Source organism: Cervus elaphus, chromosome 27 (assembly GCF_910594005.1).
Source record: "Cervus elaphus chromosome 27, mCerEla1.1, whole genome shotgun sequence".
Classification (NCBI taxonomy): Eukaryota; Metazoa; Chordata; class Mammalia; order Artiodactyla; family Cervidae; genus Cervus; species Cervus elaphus.
The window spans coordinates 5,926,738-5,945,797 of NC_057841.1; the positions used below are offsets into that span (position 1 = coordinate 5,926,738).

A 19,060-nucleotide genomic window follows, 5' to 3' on the forward strand; every position below is an offset into this window, starting at 1 on the left:
TGAGTGTGTGTGTGTGTGTGTGAGAGCATGTGTGTGCGGCTCTGCTGGCAGGCTGGCGCACATCAGCAGGGAGGTCGTCGTGCGAGACGCCTGCAGCAGCTCGGCTCTTTCAGAAACAGGGTGCGGCAGCGTGGCCTCCGTGAGGCTCTCTTCTTGCTCTTGTCGTCTGTACGTGTGAAGTACAGACACGTGTGATCTGGGGCCTGGCTGGCACCACCTCAGTGACTCAGATGCACAGCAAGGCCCCAGTTCACTGGCAGGACCAGGGCGGGTTGACTCCACCCAGGAGGCTGGAGGCAGACATGCAGGAGCTGCCTTCTGCTGGGGCATAAACGAGCACTTAGTCATCTTAGCGCTAACTTAATTTTTTTGGCATAAAGAAGTATAAATATGATGTGCTTCACATATGTGATTCCAAATTAGGTTAGTGATCCAGAGTCTGTCTCAGGGATGGATAATCTAAAAATTGAGCAAGGGAAAGCAGTTCTTCAAAAAGTAAAACACACAATTACCAATTTACCAGGAATTCCATTCCTAGGCGTTCCCCTGGAGAACTGAAAACAGGGATTGGAGCAAAAACTCATATGCGAATGTTCACAACAGTGTTACTCACAGTCACCAAAAGGTGGGTACAGCCCAGATGTCCATTGCCTGATGGACACACGGTGTGGTCTATCCACAGAGTGGACAGTATTAGGCCATAAGGAATGAAGCTCTGATAAAGGCCATTATGTGGATGAACTTGAAGTCCCCATGAAAGAGGCCATGTTGTTCAAGTCAGTTTACAAGAAGTGTCCAGAACACACAGATTCACACAGCAGAATTATCGTGGTTCCCAGGGGCTGGAGGAGGGGGTGGGGAGTGACTGTTCACAGGTGCAGGGTTTCCTTTTGGGGTGAAGGAAGTTGAGGTATCTCAGCACTGTGAATGCACTAAATCCCGGTTATATACTTGAAAGCAGCTCATCTCATCTTCTGTGGATTCCCTACATCTGGCCCTGCTTTCCTCAGCTTCAACTGCTCCTGTCTTCTCTGTCTTTCCTTTCCAAACAACTCAAGCAGTTTATTGCAACATGGAGCCTGTCTCTGAAGGAATATGTAATGAAAGGGTGCATAAACCCCTCCTTGCAGTGTCGTCAGCCGGGGCCCTGCACCCTGGCCATTGGCAGAAGCAGCTGCCCCACGGCCCCTCCTTGAAACGGGTGGGCCCACACGTCCTGGGGTGGGGTGGGTGGTCTGTGTGACAGGGTGGGGGCTGCAGGGATCAGGGGACATTTTCGGACAGAGAGGGGTCTCCCAGAACTCCGGCGAGTTCTGCTTGGGTTGCCCTGGCTACAAGGAGAAATTGGATGTCTATCAGGTTTTTTCACACTGTCTCGGGCTGGGGCAAGGCTGTAGCCACGGGAAGCCTGAGGAGAGGAGGGGGAAGTCAGCAGATGCCCCCATGAGGCTGCCCTGAGTGTCCCAAGTCAGTGGCTCCCGGGCTGCACCTGCCCAGGTTCCTGAAGGGCCAAGGTCACCCAGGACAGTGAGGGAGCGTCTGGGAGGTGACCTGGCCTCCAGGTCTACACACCTGAGCAAAGCACGGTAGCTGCCTGCCAGAAACAAGTGGTGGGATGCTTTCCTTCTTATTCAAAAGCAACATGAAAGGAATGAAAACTAAGTAAATGGGTATTTGCAGAGGCCCAGCCTCCTTTGAGGGATTCCCTGGTGGCTCAAATGGTAAAGAGTCTGCCTGCAATGTGGGAGACCTGGGTTTGATCCCTGGGTCAGGAAGATCCCCTGGAGAAGGAAATGTCTATCCACTCCAGGATTCTTGCCTGGAATATCCCATGGATGGAGGAGCCAGGCGGGCTACAGTCCATGGGGTTGCAGAGTTGGACACAACTGAGAAACTTCACTTTCACTTTTTCAGCCTCTTTTGCAGAAACCATTGTTATAAAGGTTTTCATTTCTGGAATATAAAATGCCATTGTTGGGAGTGGGGGTGGGCTTATAGAGACTCATTTTGAAACTAACGGCCTCCAGTACGTCCTTCAGAGAGGTGGACATGAGCTGTGACCTCCTGTGTGCCCTGTGGCCTCTGGGATGTGCTTTGGGACCCAGCTCTCCAGCGGAGTCCCAGGCTCGAGGCTACCCCATGCTGACCGCCGGCCGAGTGTCACCTCCCACAGTCCTCCCCCACCTTAGCCGACCCATGCATCTTCGATTCCCTGAGCTCCTGTGGGTGTTACTGCTGGGCTCCCTTCAGACAGGACAGAAACTGGGTGGGACGGACTCTTGCTAACTCCATCGATGAGATTTTTCTAGGATTTTAGAAGATCCCCTGCAGAAGGGAATGGCTATCCACTCCAGTATTCTTGCCTGGAGAATTCCATGGACAGAGGAGCCTGGTGGGCTACAGTCCATGGGGACGCACAGTTGGACACGACTGAGTGACTAACACACACATACACTGCAATCTGTAAACCTTCTGGCCAAAGAAACAGGAATTCTTGAGTTTGAAAGACCTGAATGCAAAACAGTATCTCCGCAATTCAGTGCACTGAGCCCTGGAGTGTCCCCTGGAAGTTCCTGGTGTCTCCCTTGTCTTAGAACAACTTGCTGACAGTCCCCACCGGAGCCCGAAGTAGGGGATGTGGGTGGGGGAGAGGAGGAGACAGCCAAGCCAGGCGGCCACAGGCCTCGTTGTGAAGGTGATGGCAGGTCACGTATGAGTGTGGGAGGTCTCACCTGGCTCTGCCTCCAGACAGAAATGTTGGCAGAAGCGGAGGTCCTCTCCACGGGGCCTGGAGAATCATTTCTGACATGCCATCTAAGCACTGGGGACGCCACTAACATCCACGCCTCCCAGGGTGGCCTTCCTGACGTGTAAGGAGGCGAGAACACGCCTCACACGTGCAGCTGGACGATGGGAAGCCCTTCTACAAACACAAGCACACGGACCTACAGCAGAAAACACGCTTAGGAACAAAGAAGATTTTTCCATGCATGGAATGACTCACAGTCCGACTAAGATGGTCCAGCAAAAAAAAAAAAGAGAGAAAAATATTGCTTTATTGGATCTATTTTCTACCTACAAAGAGAGCTAACACAGTATCAAACATCTCCTTTCTGTAGGACGGTCTCCCGAGAAACGTCTCATGCAATTCCTAGGAGGCTAAATGCAGGACAGGGCTCCAGGCGGGGTTGGGGGGCGCTATGTACAGGAAGCCATATACTGTCAGCTCTTCACAGTAATGTGCAAATGTTACAAATATGGCTTTCAGGATTTCATTTCTGTGACTTAAAAAACAAGTAAGACATAGTCGTACAGAACAACATTTTAAAAATAATTCTTTCCGTGGGAGAGCGCCTTCCCAACTGAAACACTTGAGTTTGGTGACAGGATGTGTCGCCTCCCCCGAGGGTGCAATTCGTCCACATTCCAGCAGGGGGCATGAGTTCCTAAGGCACAGTTATCAGGTTAAACGTGTTTTCATTAAACCATGCTTTTTGGTTATGTGAAACAACAGGTCACGGCTAGCAATAACGCGTAATAAGCTGTTATGGGTACAAAATGCAGTAGTAAAGCTCACACTAACCTATGTTAACAGTAACTAGTCTGGAAACACTACAGTCACCACATAGTAAAACACTGTTTTTGGTAATGGTTTCCTCAGATGAAGCACTTACAAGGCTTTTGTGAAAGAATGATCTTACAGCGGAACAAATATATTACACTCCTTCTGTAACACTATTTACAGTTCCTTTCCAATTCTGCCATTTGGTGTAATAGCCGATATCATGGATGCACCTCTCCTGGTTCTAAAGTGCTTGGTTAACTGCAGGAGACCCGAGACGCAGACCTCCTGGGGCCGGGGGTCGCCCCCACGGATGTGGCTATGGGGAGCTGGATCTTGAGCCTCCGGTGTATTTTCCAAAACGGATACTGATTATTGCTGACACGGACGCCCTTGCTGGGTGGAGACTGAATGTCACCACGTCGGTTATGTTCACCATAAATATATGCCTATATATGTACACACATGCAAATGCAAGACCTATCCCAAGACAGAGAGATTTCTCTTTTTGTCCAGTAACCTATCTTGTGCTATTCAACTTACCTGTGCTATGTTTGAAGCCAGATTAAAAACAAAATCCTAACATGCTACAATGAACAACCCTATGGTCTGAGTAACACAGGGGAGGGAAGGTAGTCACGAGATCTGAGATGACACTTTGGAGCAGTTCTGAAACGCGCTGAGTAAGGCAACAGAATTGTATGTCACAGCCCAGGAAGAGGTGGGAAAGTAGGAAGCATGGTAGGGTTTCCTCACAATGCCCAGTCCTCCAGTATTCTTTTAATTTATACAAAGGATAAAGCCTCGTGATGAAACGTCCTATAGCTTCTGCTCCTACAAATGCCCTCCTGTAGCCATGTCAGTGCTTGATTCCACAGTGCCCAGCTGCTGCGGTCTGCTGAAATAAGGCACTTCCACTGAAAAATCCAGCGTGCCTGAAGGGCGCGGCTTGGGGTCAGGCCGCCATGTCGGGCCGAGGCCACGAGGGCAGTGTCACGAGGTCTGTCTTCCGTGCTCCCCCCACCCACCCACTTTCATTTCCTTCTTGAGGTGACTTTCCTTCAGAAGAGGGATCGGTCCTTCCTTCCTTGGGCTACTTTGCACAAGTGACCTGCGCCTTCACTGCGGCGGAAGCTCCCAGTGGTACCAGGTGTGGATTCAATTTGTTGACTCAGAGTCATCACCGTGGAATAGACAGACACCACGCAGCCTCTGAGGGTCCACGCTGCCAACTACGAGTGGATGTTGGTGCTGGAGAGGTCATTGCGGATTATCTCATTTACTGTAAGAAAACAAAAGTAGAGAGGGAGTCAGAGAGACAGGACTCCACACGCAAGTTTACGTGCACACCAGAAATCCCATCACTCAGTTATGTTCAGCCTGTGAAAAGTTGTCCCCTGAGAATGAGCCCTGAGCCGGCAGGACACGGCTGCCCCAGGCCCGGGGCTGTGACCGCAGGGCCAGCACTTGGGCTGAGACCGGGGGCCCGCGTCAGGTTCTGATGGCTGACCCAGGGCAGGACGCCATCTGCACTCATGCAGATTTGCAAAACCAACAGATAAACCCCGGCCGTGACAGCACCGCTTGAAGCACAAGCCCCTTGCTGCGGCCTCGTGGCCAGGCGGCTCAGGGCAGGTCGGGAAGGAGGGCTGACTGCCCGGCCTGAGCCTCCCTTTGTTCAGGGCTCTTCCTTCACCTCTGTTGCCTCGTCCGTGTCCACCATCGGCCTGTGATTTTTGGCAGCTGGGGAGGAAGTGAGCGGAGCTGGCAGAGGCCTCGGGAGGGACCGGCAACCTCCCTCCGGCCGCCCCCACCCCCGACGGCACAGATGGGAAATGTCATCGGGAGGCTCAGAGGTGGGGACGTGCTCGCGTCACGGAACTGCCCGGGCTCCCCTCTGCCGCCAGATAAACCATGTGTTTCTGCCGAGGCCCCGGCGGGCCGAGGGCGGCTTCCCGGAGCAATCAGTAGGGCGCGTTTCCGAGCCCACTCCCTTCCCTAAACTACTTTTCAACACCCCCCTACCCGCCAAGTATTTTTAAGAATAACAATAATAAAGCACAGTGGGGAACCAGGAATTGTGTCACGGGAACCGACAACAGAACTTGCTGGCCCTGTGGACCCCGGAGCCCGGCTCCTCCTGAGGAGGGGGCACGTGGGAGGTGGGGGTGCCGGGCAGCGGCCCACAGGGACACGCCCAGACTGACACGGCTGACAGGTGGTCACAGGTCCTCTGCCGATGGCCCCAGCCTTGTGCGGGAAATGCTGGACAGGAGGCAGCTGCCTCCACGACCCTCGGCCAGTGCACCTGGGCCCAGGCGCTGCGGCAGGCGGGTAAGGCCACTTGCCCCTGCCTGGCTCACAGGTCCCTGAGGGCCTGGGGCAGGGAGGGCGGGGGGACATGGGCCCCCAGCCCAGCAGCTCCTCTGTTTCCTCCAGATTCGGCCTCTGTGCTCCTAAGTCTACTAAGTCTAGTCCACCTCTCCCAAGCGCTGCCCCGAAAGGTCATTCTGACAAAAGACAGTCACAGGATCTGAGTCTCTCTGAGGTCTGGTCTGGGTCAGGATGGGCCTCAATGGCACCCAGGGTGTCTCTGCCCCAGGCCAACTGTGCAGAACAACTAGAGACAGAGAGAGAGCATATAGAGAGTGTACGTGGGGAGTGGAGGGGACGCAAATGCGGGAGAGAGTGCAGATGGGGGGGTGGCGGAGGGGCACGGACCGGTAGAGACCATATGTGTGGGGGGGGTTGCGCAGATGGGGGAGTTGGAGGGGGGCACGGATGGTAGAGAGTGTACGGGAGAGAGGAGCGTACTTGCCGGGGGTGGGGGGTGCGTACATACAGGGGCCGGCGGGCACCCTGTGGCAGCATGGGCATGGAAGAGCCATCACACTGTCCTCACTGGGCACCCGACGGTTTACGGCGCGCTTTCCTGACCGTGACCTCATTTTGTCCTAAAGCAACCCGAGGCCAGGGGCCTGGTGGGGCTGCCTAAACTTTTCCGAGAAAAGAAGCAGGTTTGGGGCCACGCAGGTTAGGGTCCCTCCCACTGGGTGACAGCTACTACTGAGAAAGGGTAACGGAGGTGGTGGGGCCAGCTGCCTCCCAGAACAGAAATCAGCTGTCCTGCCTCAAGGCAAAGATTTCACAGTGGGAACCGTGCTCGACCTCACCTGAAGGGGGTGGGGGTGGAGGTCAGTCACACCACTCAGAATCCAGCTCTGCCTTCCCAGTTTTAGGAAAATGGAAATCTCAGAGCAGTCTAGTAAGATCAGGAATAGATGGCTGAAAAATATCTGATGGGCAATAATGACTGGAACTGGGAGAGAGACCTGAGAGGTGATGTTGTTGTTGCTAAGTCGTGTCCAACTCTTTGCAACCCATGAACTCCAGCACGCCAGGCTTCCCTGTCCTTCACCAACTCCTGGAGCTTGCTCAAACTCATGCCCATCCAGTCGGTGATGCCATCCAACCATCTCATCCTCTGCGTCCCCTTCTCCTCCTGCCTTCAATCTTTTCCAGCATCAGGGTCTTCTCCAATGAGTCGGTTCTTCACATCAGGTGGCCAAAGTATTGGAGCTTCAGCTTCAGCATCAGTCCTTCCAATGAATATTCAGGGTTGATTTCTTTTAGGATTGACTGGTTTGATTTCCTTGCTGTCCAAAGACTTTTAAGAGTCTTCTCCAACACCACAGTTCAAAAGCATTAATTCTTTGGCACTCAGCTGTCTTTATGATCCAATTCTCACATTAGTACATGATTATTGGAAAAACCATAGCTTTGACTATATGGACTTTTTCTGAAAAGTGATGTCTCTGCTTTCTAATGCTGTCTAGGTTTGTCAAAGCTTTTCTTCCAAGGAGTAAGCATCTATTACTTTCATGACTTCAGTCACTGTCCACAGTGATTTTGGAACCCAAGAAAACCTGTCACTGTTTCCATTTTTTTCCCCATCTGAGGGATAAAAGTGAGGGATTGGGAGGGAGCTCTGAGGGTTAGTAAGGCAGTCAGTGGAGTAGCTGAGAATCTTTACTCAGGGTTAGAGAGACCACAGGAAAAATAACATCTGTTTGATGAGATAAAAGGGGAAGAAACCTCAGCGGTGGGCTTCCCCTTTTGCCTACTGGGGCACCTGAACCTTTAAGGGGGTGCCCGTGGTGGGGGTGGGGGTGTAGTGAAGAGGCATATCCCGGACATGCTGGGCCCAGACAGGAGGCCAGTGCAGGGCTCTGCTCTGAGCGAGGCCTGGTCCCGTGGGCAGCCCCCAGGAGAGCCACAGGGGCCAGGGTGGGAGCAGAGCTCCTGCCCATCGCCGTCAGCTGGGGTCTCTGATGAGCCCCCTGTCGACAAGTTGTTGGCTGGACCCAGTGCTGTCCACGACTGGAAAGGGCAGGCTGGGGTCACAGTGTTTCATTCCTCTTAGGAACAGACGCAAGAACTACCCACCCCCCTCCCCTATACACACATCCTCCTGCATCTTCCCTGAGCACTGCGGCCTGAGCCAGGATGCTGCCCAAAGTAAAGGTGGAAGACCAGCAACCCCCGGTGGATGGCGCTTCCCACAAGGGTCCCCGGGGTTGAGGGTGGGCGCTCAGACCTCACTCCCTTCCACAGACACAGTCTGGGTAGGAGCCCTGCAGGGAAGCCATGATGGCCCCATTTCACAGATGGATAAAGAAAGACCAGGTCAGGGTAGGGCTGAGGTGGAGGGGCCCCGACAGAGGGTGGGAAGTGGAGCACAGGGTCCCGGCCCCGGTCCTCCTGGCCACGACTTCCTATCTTCCCTCCATGAGGTCATGGGTCCGAGCCCCCATCAGGCCCAGCCCCGGGGCTCCGTGTGGGTTATTTCGGGGGTGGCTTTCTTTCTTTGATATGGTTGTGCCAAAGACACCTACGGTTTCCTACAATGTCTTCTCTCTACTGATAATTTCCACCTTCTTATTCAGCTTTTCCACCGACACAGAGGTTTTTTTTCTTTACAGAAGTATTTTGAACTGCAGGTAACATGTGACCCTCCCGGATCGTGAGGGACCTGAAAGAGGAACCTCTGCTGTGTCTCACGTCAGATGTCCCTGCAACAGGATGTGGTGAGCTGTTATACCACAATTTAATAAGAAGGGTTTTTTCCCTTATATTTAATTTTTCTCTAAAATGCTCCTGAGGTGGAAACTATTGTTTTTTTCCTAAAACTTATGTGGCAGTTTGAATTGTTGTTTTAATCTGGGATATAGATGCAGGATGTGTGTATCTGATGCCCACACACAAACCCACCTCTCTATATAAATATGGGATTGAGTGAAAAGGAAGTTACATTTAAAAAAAAATACCAAAACTAACATGTACAAAGCACATAGTTTTCACCTGTACTTGACTGACATTGGTAAATGTTAACTATATCCTTCCTGAAACCATAGAAAGATGTCTCTGCTATTCATAAACGAGTGTGCAAAGTCACTAATAATGTGAAAAGTCCTTTTAAAGTAAACTATTTGGCTTTCTTTTGACTCTGCTGTGAGAGTAGCTGGCATCAGAGCCTCCCGTTGTGCTGAAACACCGCGGCTCGTCCCTGCGGTTTCCCCCGTGGGCTCCGTGTGACTATCTTCAGAACAGAGCAAACCTAAAAGGAATCGTGAGTCTGAGTAGTTTTTTACATATTTCTCTCCTTTCAACGTCTGACCTTTAAGTAAACGTTCCCACGTTTCTGAATTCTTGGTTTCTGAATGCAACTACAGATCTCAAGACAGATCATAAGGAATGAACAAACTATTTACCCAACTCCTACGGTTAGTTTCTAAGCCCCTGCATGTGTATTATCCTGCAGCAATCCTATGGAGGTAAAGGTGGGGAGGCTCAGCCATCCTGGCCCCTGAGAGAAGGTGAGAAGCTGAGACCCTGACCTGGTGACCTCAGCCTGGGGCCGCCCCTCCCTACCTGCACACACCACGGGTCTGGAAGCTTCCAGACTGCTCCCTTGGGCTCCACGGGGCCGCGTGACCTGCTCTTTCTCAGTATTGACTATGAAAGTCGGAAAGGCTGGCGAGACGCACACAGGGGCAGGGACCCTGGCAGCCAGGCTGGCAAAGCCCTGCTCGCTCGCCCTCCTGCAGGGTTGGCCCCCGCCAGGCCCTCTCTGCCCCTGACCCTCACCGTCCTCACCCGCAAGGTGCTCAGAACACAGAGGCCAGAGAGGCCGAGGCCACAGTCTTTCGTCTCCTTTTCCACGGCATGTTTTCAAAACAAAAAATCCACACCCACCCACCACCACACATACACACACAGTGCACTGTTTGAGCCAGAAAGACTTTGTCTTTCGTTTTTCCTGTATTGCTTTTCTGTGCTTTAGAAACTTTTTTTTTTTTTTAAGGGAGAGACGTTGCAGGCGACCAAGGAATCCACAGGGTCTCTGTGCTGACCATTTCCCCTGACCTGGAGGAGCTGCACGTGGGCAGCTGGCCCCGGCTCCCACATTGCAGGCAGCCGAGCCTGCAGGTGCCCCTCGCTGTGGGTGCGGGTCCAAGGCCAGGAGGGGCCTCAGAAACAGCACCCCGCCCCCGCAGTGGTGCCTGCGCATGGTGCCGACAGGCAGGGGCTCCGAGAGCTGCTCCCAGCCAGACAGGCTTCTTGCAGCTCCAGCAGGCTCTGCCCAGTTTTAAGGTCTGACATCCAAGTGGCAGCTGCCCACCATCCACACGTCCCTCCTGCTTATGATCACCTCTCATTCCTGTGGCCCCGAGGTGGCTCCTCATCGCCAGCATCCCCACCTTATCTGTCCGAGACTTTATCACCAAGTGCCCCACTTCCTACCCTAAGTGAAGACACAATATGTGTGCTTCTGGGTTTGACTCTAGAATAAATCGGGACTTTGAACACGGTGATAGTAGTATCACTTTGCTCTGAGAGAGGAAAGAATGAGTACAATGGAAAACCCAGGGTCCTGACACCCGCAGGTTCCCGAGACCCCGGGAGATACAGGACGGCACGTGGTCAGAGTCAGAACACAGAGTGCAGTGGGGCCAGGGCTGCACAGGCCGCTGGGCGTCCTCACCTGGCCTCCAGCTCCCCGAGGGAGCGGCCTGCTCCCTGGGGCCTGCAGGTCCTGCTATGAAGGCATGGGCGTGCCTGAGGCCCTTTCCGCCCCGTGAATCGCCAACTCAGTCCTGTCAGATGGAGAACAGACCCCTCCTGGACTCGAGCTCCCTGTGCCGGGGATAGGCGAGGCATGACGCGGTGCCTCCCAGCCCCCTGGGGTGATCACTGTTCGGATCGCTGTGGACGGGACCAGGAGGGCAGGAGACACAGCGGTCGCCTCACCGTGGGCTGGCTCACCGCAGCCTGCGCTGGGAGGCCCTGGGGTCTGGTCTGTGTCCGCGCAGCGGGACAGCGGCTGAGGAGGCCCCATCAGCCTCGCCTCTGGCCTCTGCAGAGGGAGCAGAGCTGCTCCAGTGCCTTCCGGGGAACTTTCAGTTACCGACTACCGGTAAGAGAGAACCTGACCAGCTGTGTGAGGGGCGGCCGCCCTGTTCTAAAGCCCCTGAGAAGTCTGGGTTCAACCACGAGACACAAGACGGGACGTGGGCCCGGCCCCTCCGCTCTCAGTTTCCACGTTCCTGATGTCCCGCGTGGATCCCTGTCCTGTCAGAAGAGGACCCGTGTAGGTTTCTCCGGTTAATGACATCGCCACGTCCCTGAGTGGGTCACAGACACCAGCAGTGTTGCTGGGCTCTTGCTGGACATGGGCTCAGTGACACGCAGGACAGTGGCCTGTTCGCACGGGTGGCGGGCTCTGCCCTCCTGCTGCAGGCACGGGGCAGGAAGGACCAGGAGAAGCAGGTGCCAGAAGCCTCCGGCTGTCTTCACACAGCTATCTCCTGGTCTCTCAGGCCTGGGTTTGGGCTCAGAGAGTAACAATCTAGCTCAGCAATGTTAACCTTGCCTCACGGTTTAATCCTTGCTTTCAAGTTAACTTACTCAGATAAAGACCATGCCTTACAAATAATACTTTTGTGTCAATTAAAAAAAAAAGTATTTGTTGATATAATGCCTAATTACATACCTGTGTGTGTGTTAGTCACTTAGTCGTGTCTGACTTTTTGTGACCCCATGGATGGTAGCCTGCTAGACCCTTCTGTCCATGGGATTCTCCAGGCAAGAATACTGGACTGGGTTGCCATTTCCTTCTCCAAATTACATACCTAACTACATACAATACACTTTAAAACATCATTCTCTTTTTTGATAGTTACGTTCCAATAAGGAATCGAATTGTACTATGGATTTTTAAAAACTGACAGTATTTATCTACTGCTACTTAGCAAACTAGTCAGCCCAGCAGGGACACTGTCATTTTTTTCCATTTCTGGTTTTACAACATGCTGTGATGTTGCTTTTTTAACGAAGAGAACTAGTTCTTTAGAGCATCACTGTCCTTTAGACAAGAGCAATATAAGAAACAAAGAAAGTCTTGGTGACTCCCCCAAGGGGTTCCCACAGAATTCTGTCCCCATCTCAGCGCGAACGCACCACCCCATGCCGTACGAGATCCCATGACTTTCCATCAAAGCTCATGATCAAATTAAATACAGCACATAAGTAAGTATACGGCACAAGAGCAACTATTACTTCTTCACTCCATCTTCCTCCAAGGGGTAGAAAAACGCACATCCTTCTAGAGGACAAGTCATCAAAATCATTCTTATTTTTAAGGGAAAGCCAAAATAGCTTTCTGAAGAGCAAAACAAAACAGGAAGGATATTCTTTCCCATTCCTATAACTAAAAGATAATTTAAAAAAGTATTTGCTAACTTTCCCAGAAAATGCACCTTTGGCTAAAGTTAGTATGTAAGTAACTTAAGAGGATGATAATTTAGGTGGACGGAAGCAGAAATGTCTCAGCCGAATCTATTCTTAAGGAACTAACTTCTAGGAAGTCTCCGGATCATGATTGCTGTGCTTGCCTGCAAACCTAGTGATTCTTGGGTAAGGAAGCCCTTTCTGGTGGCTGTGCGTCCTTGCAGACATAAGGACGTTCACTCCTGATTCCGTCACCGATGGGATGGATGTGTCCCCATTTGCACTGGATACAGGCAGGCACACTCGGTTGTCTCTGTGGACTTGAGCTAAGCCATGATTCAACACGGTTAAGGCCACAGTTCAGAGAGCAGAGGCACCAGGGGAGTGTGTGCCCCGTGCAGGAAGCATGAGGTGTGGCTCTGTGTGGGTGTTCAGTTTCCTGAGAAGAGGCGACCTCGTGGCAAGTCCACCTCCCTCACAGGTGGGCACTGGGCAGTCTCCCAGGTCCAGCGTGACCATGTCTGGTCCACCCGCAGCCCCTTTCCCTCCCTGAGGAGGTGCCGCCCTGTAAGACTCTGGACTGAAAACGGTGATTTTTGCCACGTGTGCATCACAACTGCCGTAATTCTGAAAATGCAGAGTTGCAACAGCACTAAAATCATTCTTCACTTTTTCTTTTTTTCCAGAGATGCTTTGTGAGGCAGTGGAAAATAAAACAGTTTCTCAAGTTTCATTAAAAAGTAAGTTCTCGTGTTACCTCGGGTGTCCTGGACCTATTTCAGCCTTCACTTATTTTTATCTTTTTAATCATAATAAGCCACTGCCACGGGGCCTGCTATTTTTGGAAGGAGAGAATGGGATGGCAGAGGGGCTGGATGACAACAGTCACGGTTTTAATAAAACATGACCCTCCCAGCTGGATGCGGGTTGGCCCTGACAGGCACCTCTGTTACGCGGGGCTGCCAGCCATTAAAACAGAATAATTGTCCTGCCTCCATGGCCACTTCCTCATTTAGCCTGAATACTCCAAATAATGCAAACGGCCCGTGTGGAAACTGCAGCGTCCGTGGGGAGTGGGGGCCACGTGACGGGAGGGTCCCCGCTCGCCCCTGGCCTCCCGCTGGTGTGTGCGGTGGACGCCTTCCATGTGACCTGGGCCATTATTCTAGCTGTGCCAAGCTCGCTCCGCATTACTCACTGGGGTCATTAAACCACCAACAAGCACTTTTCCCGGGCCTGCTTTGTGCCACTGGGGAACACATTGCCCCAGTGATGAAGTTCCTATGCTGACAATTAACAAAGTTGGAAAAATAAAAACAATTAAGAGACCCGTTTAATTAAAAAGTAAAATTAAACAAATAGACCTCGACAAGGAGCCGCTGTGGTTTTGGCAGGCGTGCCCTGTCCCTGGCTTAGGGAGCTCGGGCCCCCTTCCCGGTTGCGGGCATCCCTGGACCCGCGACAGTCAGCATGGGGCCAGTCCTTCTCTGTGGGGCCGGGGGGGAGGGGGGCGGTCAGTGAGGTCAGAGGTGCCTGCTCCGAGTCTGGGGCTCTTAGGACCATCCGGTGCAGGATCCATGACCTCTCAGCTGGCACCAGTTTTGGTCGAAAGACGCTGCCAATGAAGGAAGCTCCGGAGACATGGGTTCACAGGAAGAGAAACCCTGCCTCAAAGCTAACCGTGACCCTGAACTAAGCCCTCAGCCCCCCGAGCATCAGCAGTAGGTCTGTCTGGTTTGACTGCGTCCGCACATGGCCGATGAGAGGACTGCGTCTGAAGGCAACACAGGGCAGAGGGGTGACTGCCGCTGTCCCCTCCCCCACGGCGGGGAACCTTGTAAGGGGCCAGGGACCCGCACGCAGTCCTTTTGTCCCCTTTCATGACCAAGCACCAGGGTCAGAAGGAAGCTGGGGACAGGCAGACCCAGCATCCGCCATCCTACGATGACCAGTGACACACGGGCCTGTGCCCTACTGGGCCATCACCCCACCCTGCTCGGACTGGCCACCTCCCCTGCCTGGCCCAGGCCCGGAGCTCCTGCCAGCCAGGGACGCTGTGCCGCCTGTGGCAGACCCCGAGCCCCATCCAGGCCCACCGAACACTCTAACAAGATCCCAGGGACCGGACATGCTAAGCAGACGCCAGGGACTCAGTTCGCACCCACGAACGTCTAGGGAGCCCTGGGCTGGCTGGGGGGCAGACAGGAAACCTTCTGGGTGCCACAGAAGAGAAGTCTCTAGAGCTGCTGTGCTGAAGTCCACGCCCATGTCCCTGTGGACAGAAAAGCACGTTTTCCTCACCTTTAGAATATTCTAAACTATCGTTCAAATCACTGAGAAGAGGTTTTGTGCTGCAGACCCCGGGCAGCCCATGGACGGACAGCTAAGAGCTTCTGGCTGCTCACTGGGGGGCGAGGCTGGTGGCAGGGGCTTGGCATGGACCTCTCGCCTGTTCACTGGGTTATGCCCCTAGTTCAGTGTCAACTAATGGCCTTGGAGCCCCTAGCCCCCCATGCTGGGCACAGAGGGATGGATGTCCTTGTCTCCGAGGGTGCAGGCACGGCCGCTATACGGCAGCATGCCCAACCTCCTGGCTCCAGAGTCCCTCCTGAATCTCACCGGCCCCAGGCCGTCATGTCTGCCTGCGTCCCCACCTCAGCTCGGGCCCAGCTCACACAGGGTGACCCGGACATGCAGTCCCGTGGCCAGCCTCGCCAGCTAACCCCCGACCTCCTCACGGCACGAGCCCACCTGGAGGGTCAACTGTACCTGCGGGTTGACAAAACCCACTAACAGCAGAACCTGTTTGCTCACTCCATAAAGAGCAGATCCATAAAGATTTGGACAGGAAAAAAAAAACCACCACAGAAGGCATGAAGAAAAAAGTGCAACACCAACTTGGTAATCGATGTGTAAACTCCTAATTTGGAAAACATCGGAAAGAGAGTGAAGCAGGGAGGCAGAAAATTCGGGCAAATGAGACAGGTCCCATAATCTTCAGGACATATTGACCCTGGAGTAGGAAAAAAGCAAAAACCAAGATTGAATTTTTGTATTGATTATCCAATTATTAATCTTTATAGAAACTATTCCAACACTGCACATAATGAGTAATTCATCAAAGTATATTAGGTGCCATGGAAGTTGCCTTCAGTATAAAGGGCCATTAAGTTTCTTGTAATTGCACATTACTGGAGCTTTCCTCGCTCTAAATCAAATCAACAGGACCGGCACGCACGCACTCTAATTGACTCTGTAATGACGCCATGCCCCTGGTGGCCACGAAAACGAGCAGCCCCGCGGACCCCATCTCAGGCCTCAGGCCGCATGACCCCTGCCCTGCGGACCTGTCTCAGGTCTCAGGTCCCAGGTCCCACGACCCCGGCCCCACGGACCCCGTCTCAGGTCTCAGGTTCCACGACCCCAGCCCTGCGGACTGGTCTCAGGTCCCACAACCCCGGCCCGCAGACCCGGTCTCAGGTCGCACGACCCTGGCCCCACGGACCCCGTCTCAGGTCCCAGGTCCCATGACCCTGGCCCCGTGGACCCCGTCTCAGGTCTCAGGTCCCACGACCCCAGCCCCACGGACCCGTCTCAGGTCCCACGACCCCGGCCCAGCGGACCCTGTCTCAGGTCTCAGGTCCCACGACCCCAGCCCTGTGGACTGGTCTCAGGTCCCACGACCCCGGCCCCATGGACCCCGTCTCGTCTCAGGTCCTAGGTCCCATGACCCCGGCCCTGTGGACCCGTCTTAGGTCCCACGACCCCGGCCCCGCGAACCCCGTCTCAGGTCTCAGGTCCCACGACCCTGGCCCCGCGGACCCCGTCTCAGGTCTCAGGTCCCATGATTCCGGCCCCGTGGATCCCGTCTCAGGTCTCAGGTAGCAGCCCACAGAGGGGTGTGGCCGGGTCCCACACTCCTCAGGGGAGTGGGCAGGGGATCCCCTGTGTTTCCATCTGGCACCTGGAAAGGTCGCCCGGACTGAGGACAGCATGGGGGGCCACGGACCCTCCCCAAGGAGGGTCTCACAGGCTGGTTTCTGGAGGAGGTTCTATCAGTTGACCTTGCCTGCACTTGACAGACGCAGAATCAAGGCTGGATATGTGTCCCCCATGCTGATGACACTGCACTTCCTATGTGACCCAGAGATGCCACTTGAGGCAGAGAAGCAACAGCCCCTGCGGCTTTGCTCCATCTCTGCTTCTCCTGAAATGGCCTCTAAGAGTCCTGAACCTAAACCTGGATTCACCGGCCTCTACGACTCACCGGCAGCTGCTGGGGGCCATCTAGAGCGCGGCTCTGTCTCCCAGAATTGTTATTTATATTTTAAACACTGTTTAACCTGCTCTCCCTGACTCCACTCTAACTTCCCAGGGGTAAGGCATCTGATCCGATCAGGCGCCTCGACTACCCGGCAATGCCCCAGCAGAGCCAGCAATCTGCAGACACCGGTTGGTTTCTGTCCTCTTTGAAAGTTGGATTACTCTCTACCAGGAGACTCACTGAGGCTTAGTCTGGGCCCCGCAGGCCTCGGAGATCTCGTTCTCCAGCTGTGAAGTCATGGTCACAGTAACTTCACCACATCTTCCTTCTTGTGGGGCAGAGCTTGGAAACTCAACATTAATCCTTCTCTGTTTATCTAAATTAGATTTCTTTTTTCTTTCAGAAGAACACTTTTAAACATTAATTAATTAATTTTTGGCCATGCTGGATCTTTGTCGCTGCAGGCAGGCTTTCTCTAGTTGCAGAGATGGGGGCTACTCTTCATTGCAGCGCATGGAGTGTGCTGCACTGCACTCTAACTGTGGTGGCTTCTCGTCGCGGAGCATGAGCCCTGGGCACACAGGCTCCAGCTGTCGTGGTGCACACGCTGCAGCTGCCTGAGACCTGTGAAACCTTCCCGGCCCAGGGGTCCAACCTGTGTCCCCTGCATTGGCAGGCAGATTCTTAACCCACTCTACCACCAGGGATGTTCTATCTAAATCTAATTTCTGAAGAAGCCTTGATATAGCTCTTCAAAAACATAAAAACAAAACTAAAGAACCAGCACGTGGAGAACAAGCTGGGTAGGATATTTGTTCACAGTGTCAGCTCAGACTAAAGATCACTGAGGCCTTCCAGTGGTTTCTGGACGGGTTGTCTCTATACCCAAGCTGTGCTGGGCTTTCACGTGGGATTCAGACAACTGAGCTTCAGGATAAATTGGGGCCTATTTCCATCACAGGGCGTGAAGAGACCCGAGATGAAGTGACAGGAGTCTCGAGCCAGGAGTGGGGCTCCGAGCTCAGCACCTTCCCACTGGTCACGGCCCCTGGTCCACAAATCGTCAGAAAAGCTCACTGCACAAGAGCATGGTCTTATCCAAATACTCTATAGATTCAGCAAGCCCCAGGAATCCCACAAGTTTCTGCAAAGCCCTGTGGTGGGCAGGGTTACAAACTGCTGCGATCGAAGGGCATGATTCTAAAGCCACGGGAAAAAGCCATGTTTCTAAAGCCTCTAAGCAGCCAGCGACAGGGAGGGCTCCATGAGGGAACCTCCTCCAAGGGTCCTGCGTTTCTAAGTCTCCTCCTTACTCTCCTACCAGTCAGGAAGCACTGGACGCCATCTGCAGAGTGAGGCTCGCCCGCGGCCCCCTTCCTGCCCTCTGTGTCGGGAACCCACTGGGGACCTCACCACCCCAGGCAGCCTAGGTGACCCCAGTGCCGGCTCTGAAGACTTAGTGATGGTGGTGATCGGACACCTCCAACTGACCGATGGTGGCCAGGGGACATCAGCATCCTTACGGCTCAGAGGTCGTGACCTCACAGCCGACCTGGGCTTGCGCAGAGAGGAACAGGACGTGGTACAGAAGGGGGCAAGGCAGGCGAGGGCAGGGGCGCGACGCTGTGAGGCTACTGGAGAGCACAGGTGGCAGCCCACTCGCAAGAGCCCACCTGGCTCACTGGGCTAGCCTGCTGCTGAGTTTCCATCCACACACTTCCCTGCAGCCCGCGATTCTGCAGCATTGTGGCAGGAAACCACGTGTGATCTGATGCGAACGACTGTCTCCATCTTGGTGAGCAAAGGAGGTGTTGTAGCTCAGGGGTTACAGGTGCAGGTGCGGGGGTGATGGGCATGGTGGGGTGTGACAGGTGTGTGTAGGAGTGACAGGTGTGGAGGAGTGTGACAGGTGTGTGGGGTGTGTGACGGGTATGTGTGGGGGGTGACAGATATGTAGGGGGTGACAGGTGTGTGTGTGTGTGACAGGCATAGTGGGGTGTGACGGGTGTGTGGGTGTGACAGGTGTGTGTGTGGGGTGACAGGTGTGGTGGGGTGTGATGGATGTGTGTGGGGGTGATGGGTGTGGTGGTGGCAGATGTGTGTGTGGGGGGTGACAGGTGTGTGGAGGTGACAGATGTGGTGGTGGGTGATGGGTGTGTGTGGGGGTGATGGGTGTGTGTGGGGGTGATGGGTGTGGTGGTGGCAGATGCATGTGTGTGGGGATGACAGGTGTGTGGGGGTGACAGATGTGGTGGTAAGTGATGGGTGTATGTGGGGTGACGGGGGTGTGTGTGGGTGATGGGTGTGTGTGGGGGTGATGGGTGTATGTGGGGTGACAGGTGTGTGTGTGGGTGATGGGTGTGTGTGGGGGTGACGGGTGTGTGTGGGGGTGATGGGTGTGTGTGGGGGTGATGGGTGTGGTGGTGGGGTGACGGGTGTGTGTG

The 19,060-nt window shown here is 53.9% G+C and overlaps 1 protein-coding gene and 1 long non-coding RNA gene across 4 annotated transcripts in view; both read right to left on the reverse strand.

The window, feature by feature from the left end:
- Positions 1-3,038: 3,038 nt before the first annotated feature.
- Positions 3,039-19,060, reverse strand: part of NFATC1 (nuclear factor of activated T cells 1) — a 90,471-nt gene continuing 74,449 nt past the window's right edge. For all 3 annotated transcript variants that reach the window (XM_043889600.1, XM_043889602.1, XM_043889601.1), the window contains exon 10: positions 3,039-4,844. In XM_043889600.1, the coding sequence (XP_043745535.1) occupies positions 4,795-4,844 (50 nt within the window). In that variant the 3' untranslated portion in view covers positions 3,039-4,794. The remainder of the gene's footprint in view (positions 4,845-19,060) is intronic.
- LOC122684989 lies at positions 9,202-18,616 on the reverse strand. Its single transcript, XR_006338210.1, has 2 exons — positions 15,823-18,616; positions 9,202-15,788 (listed from the first exon to the last, which is right to left on the reverse strand). It is a non-coding gene; the product is annotated as an uncharacterized LOC122684989 (long non-coding RNA).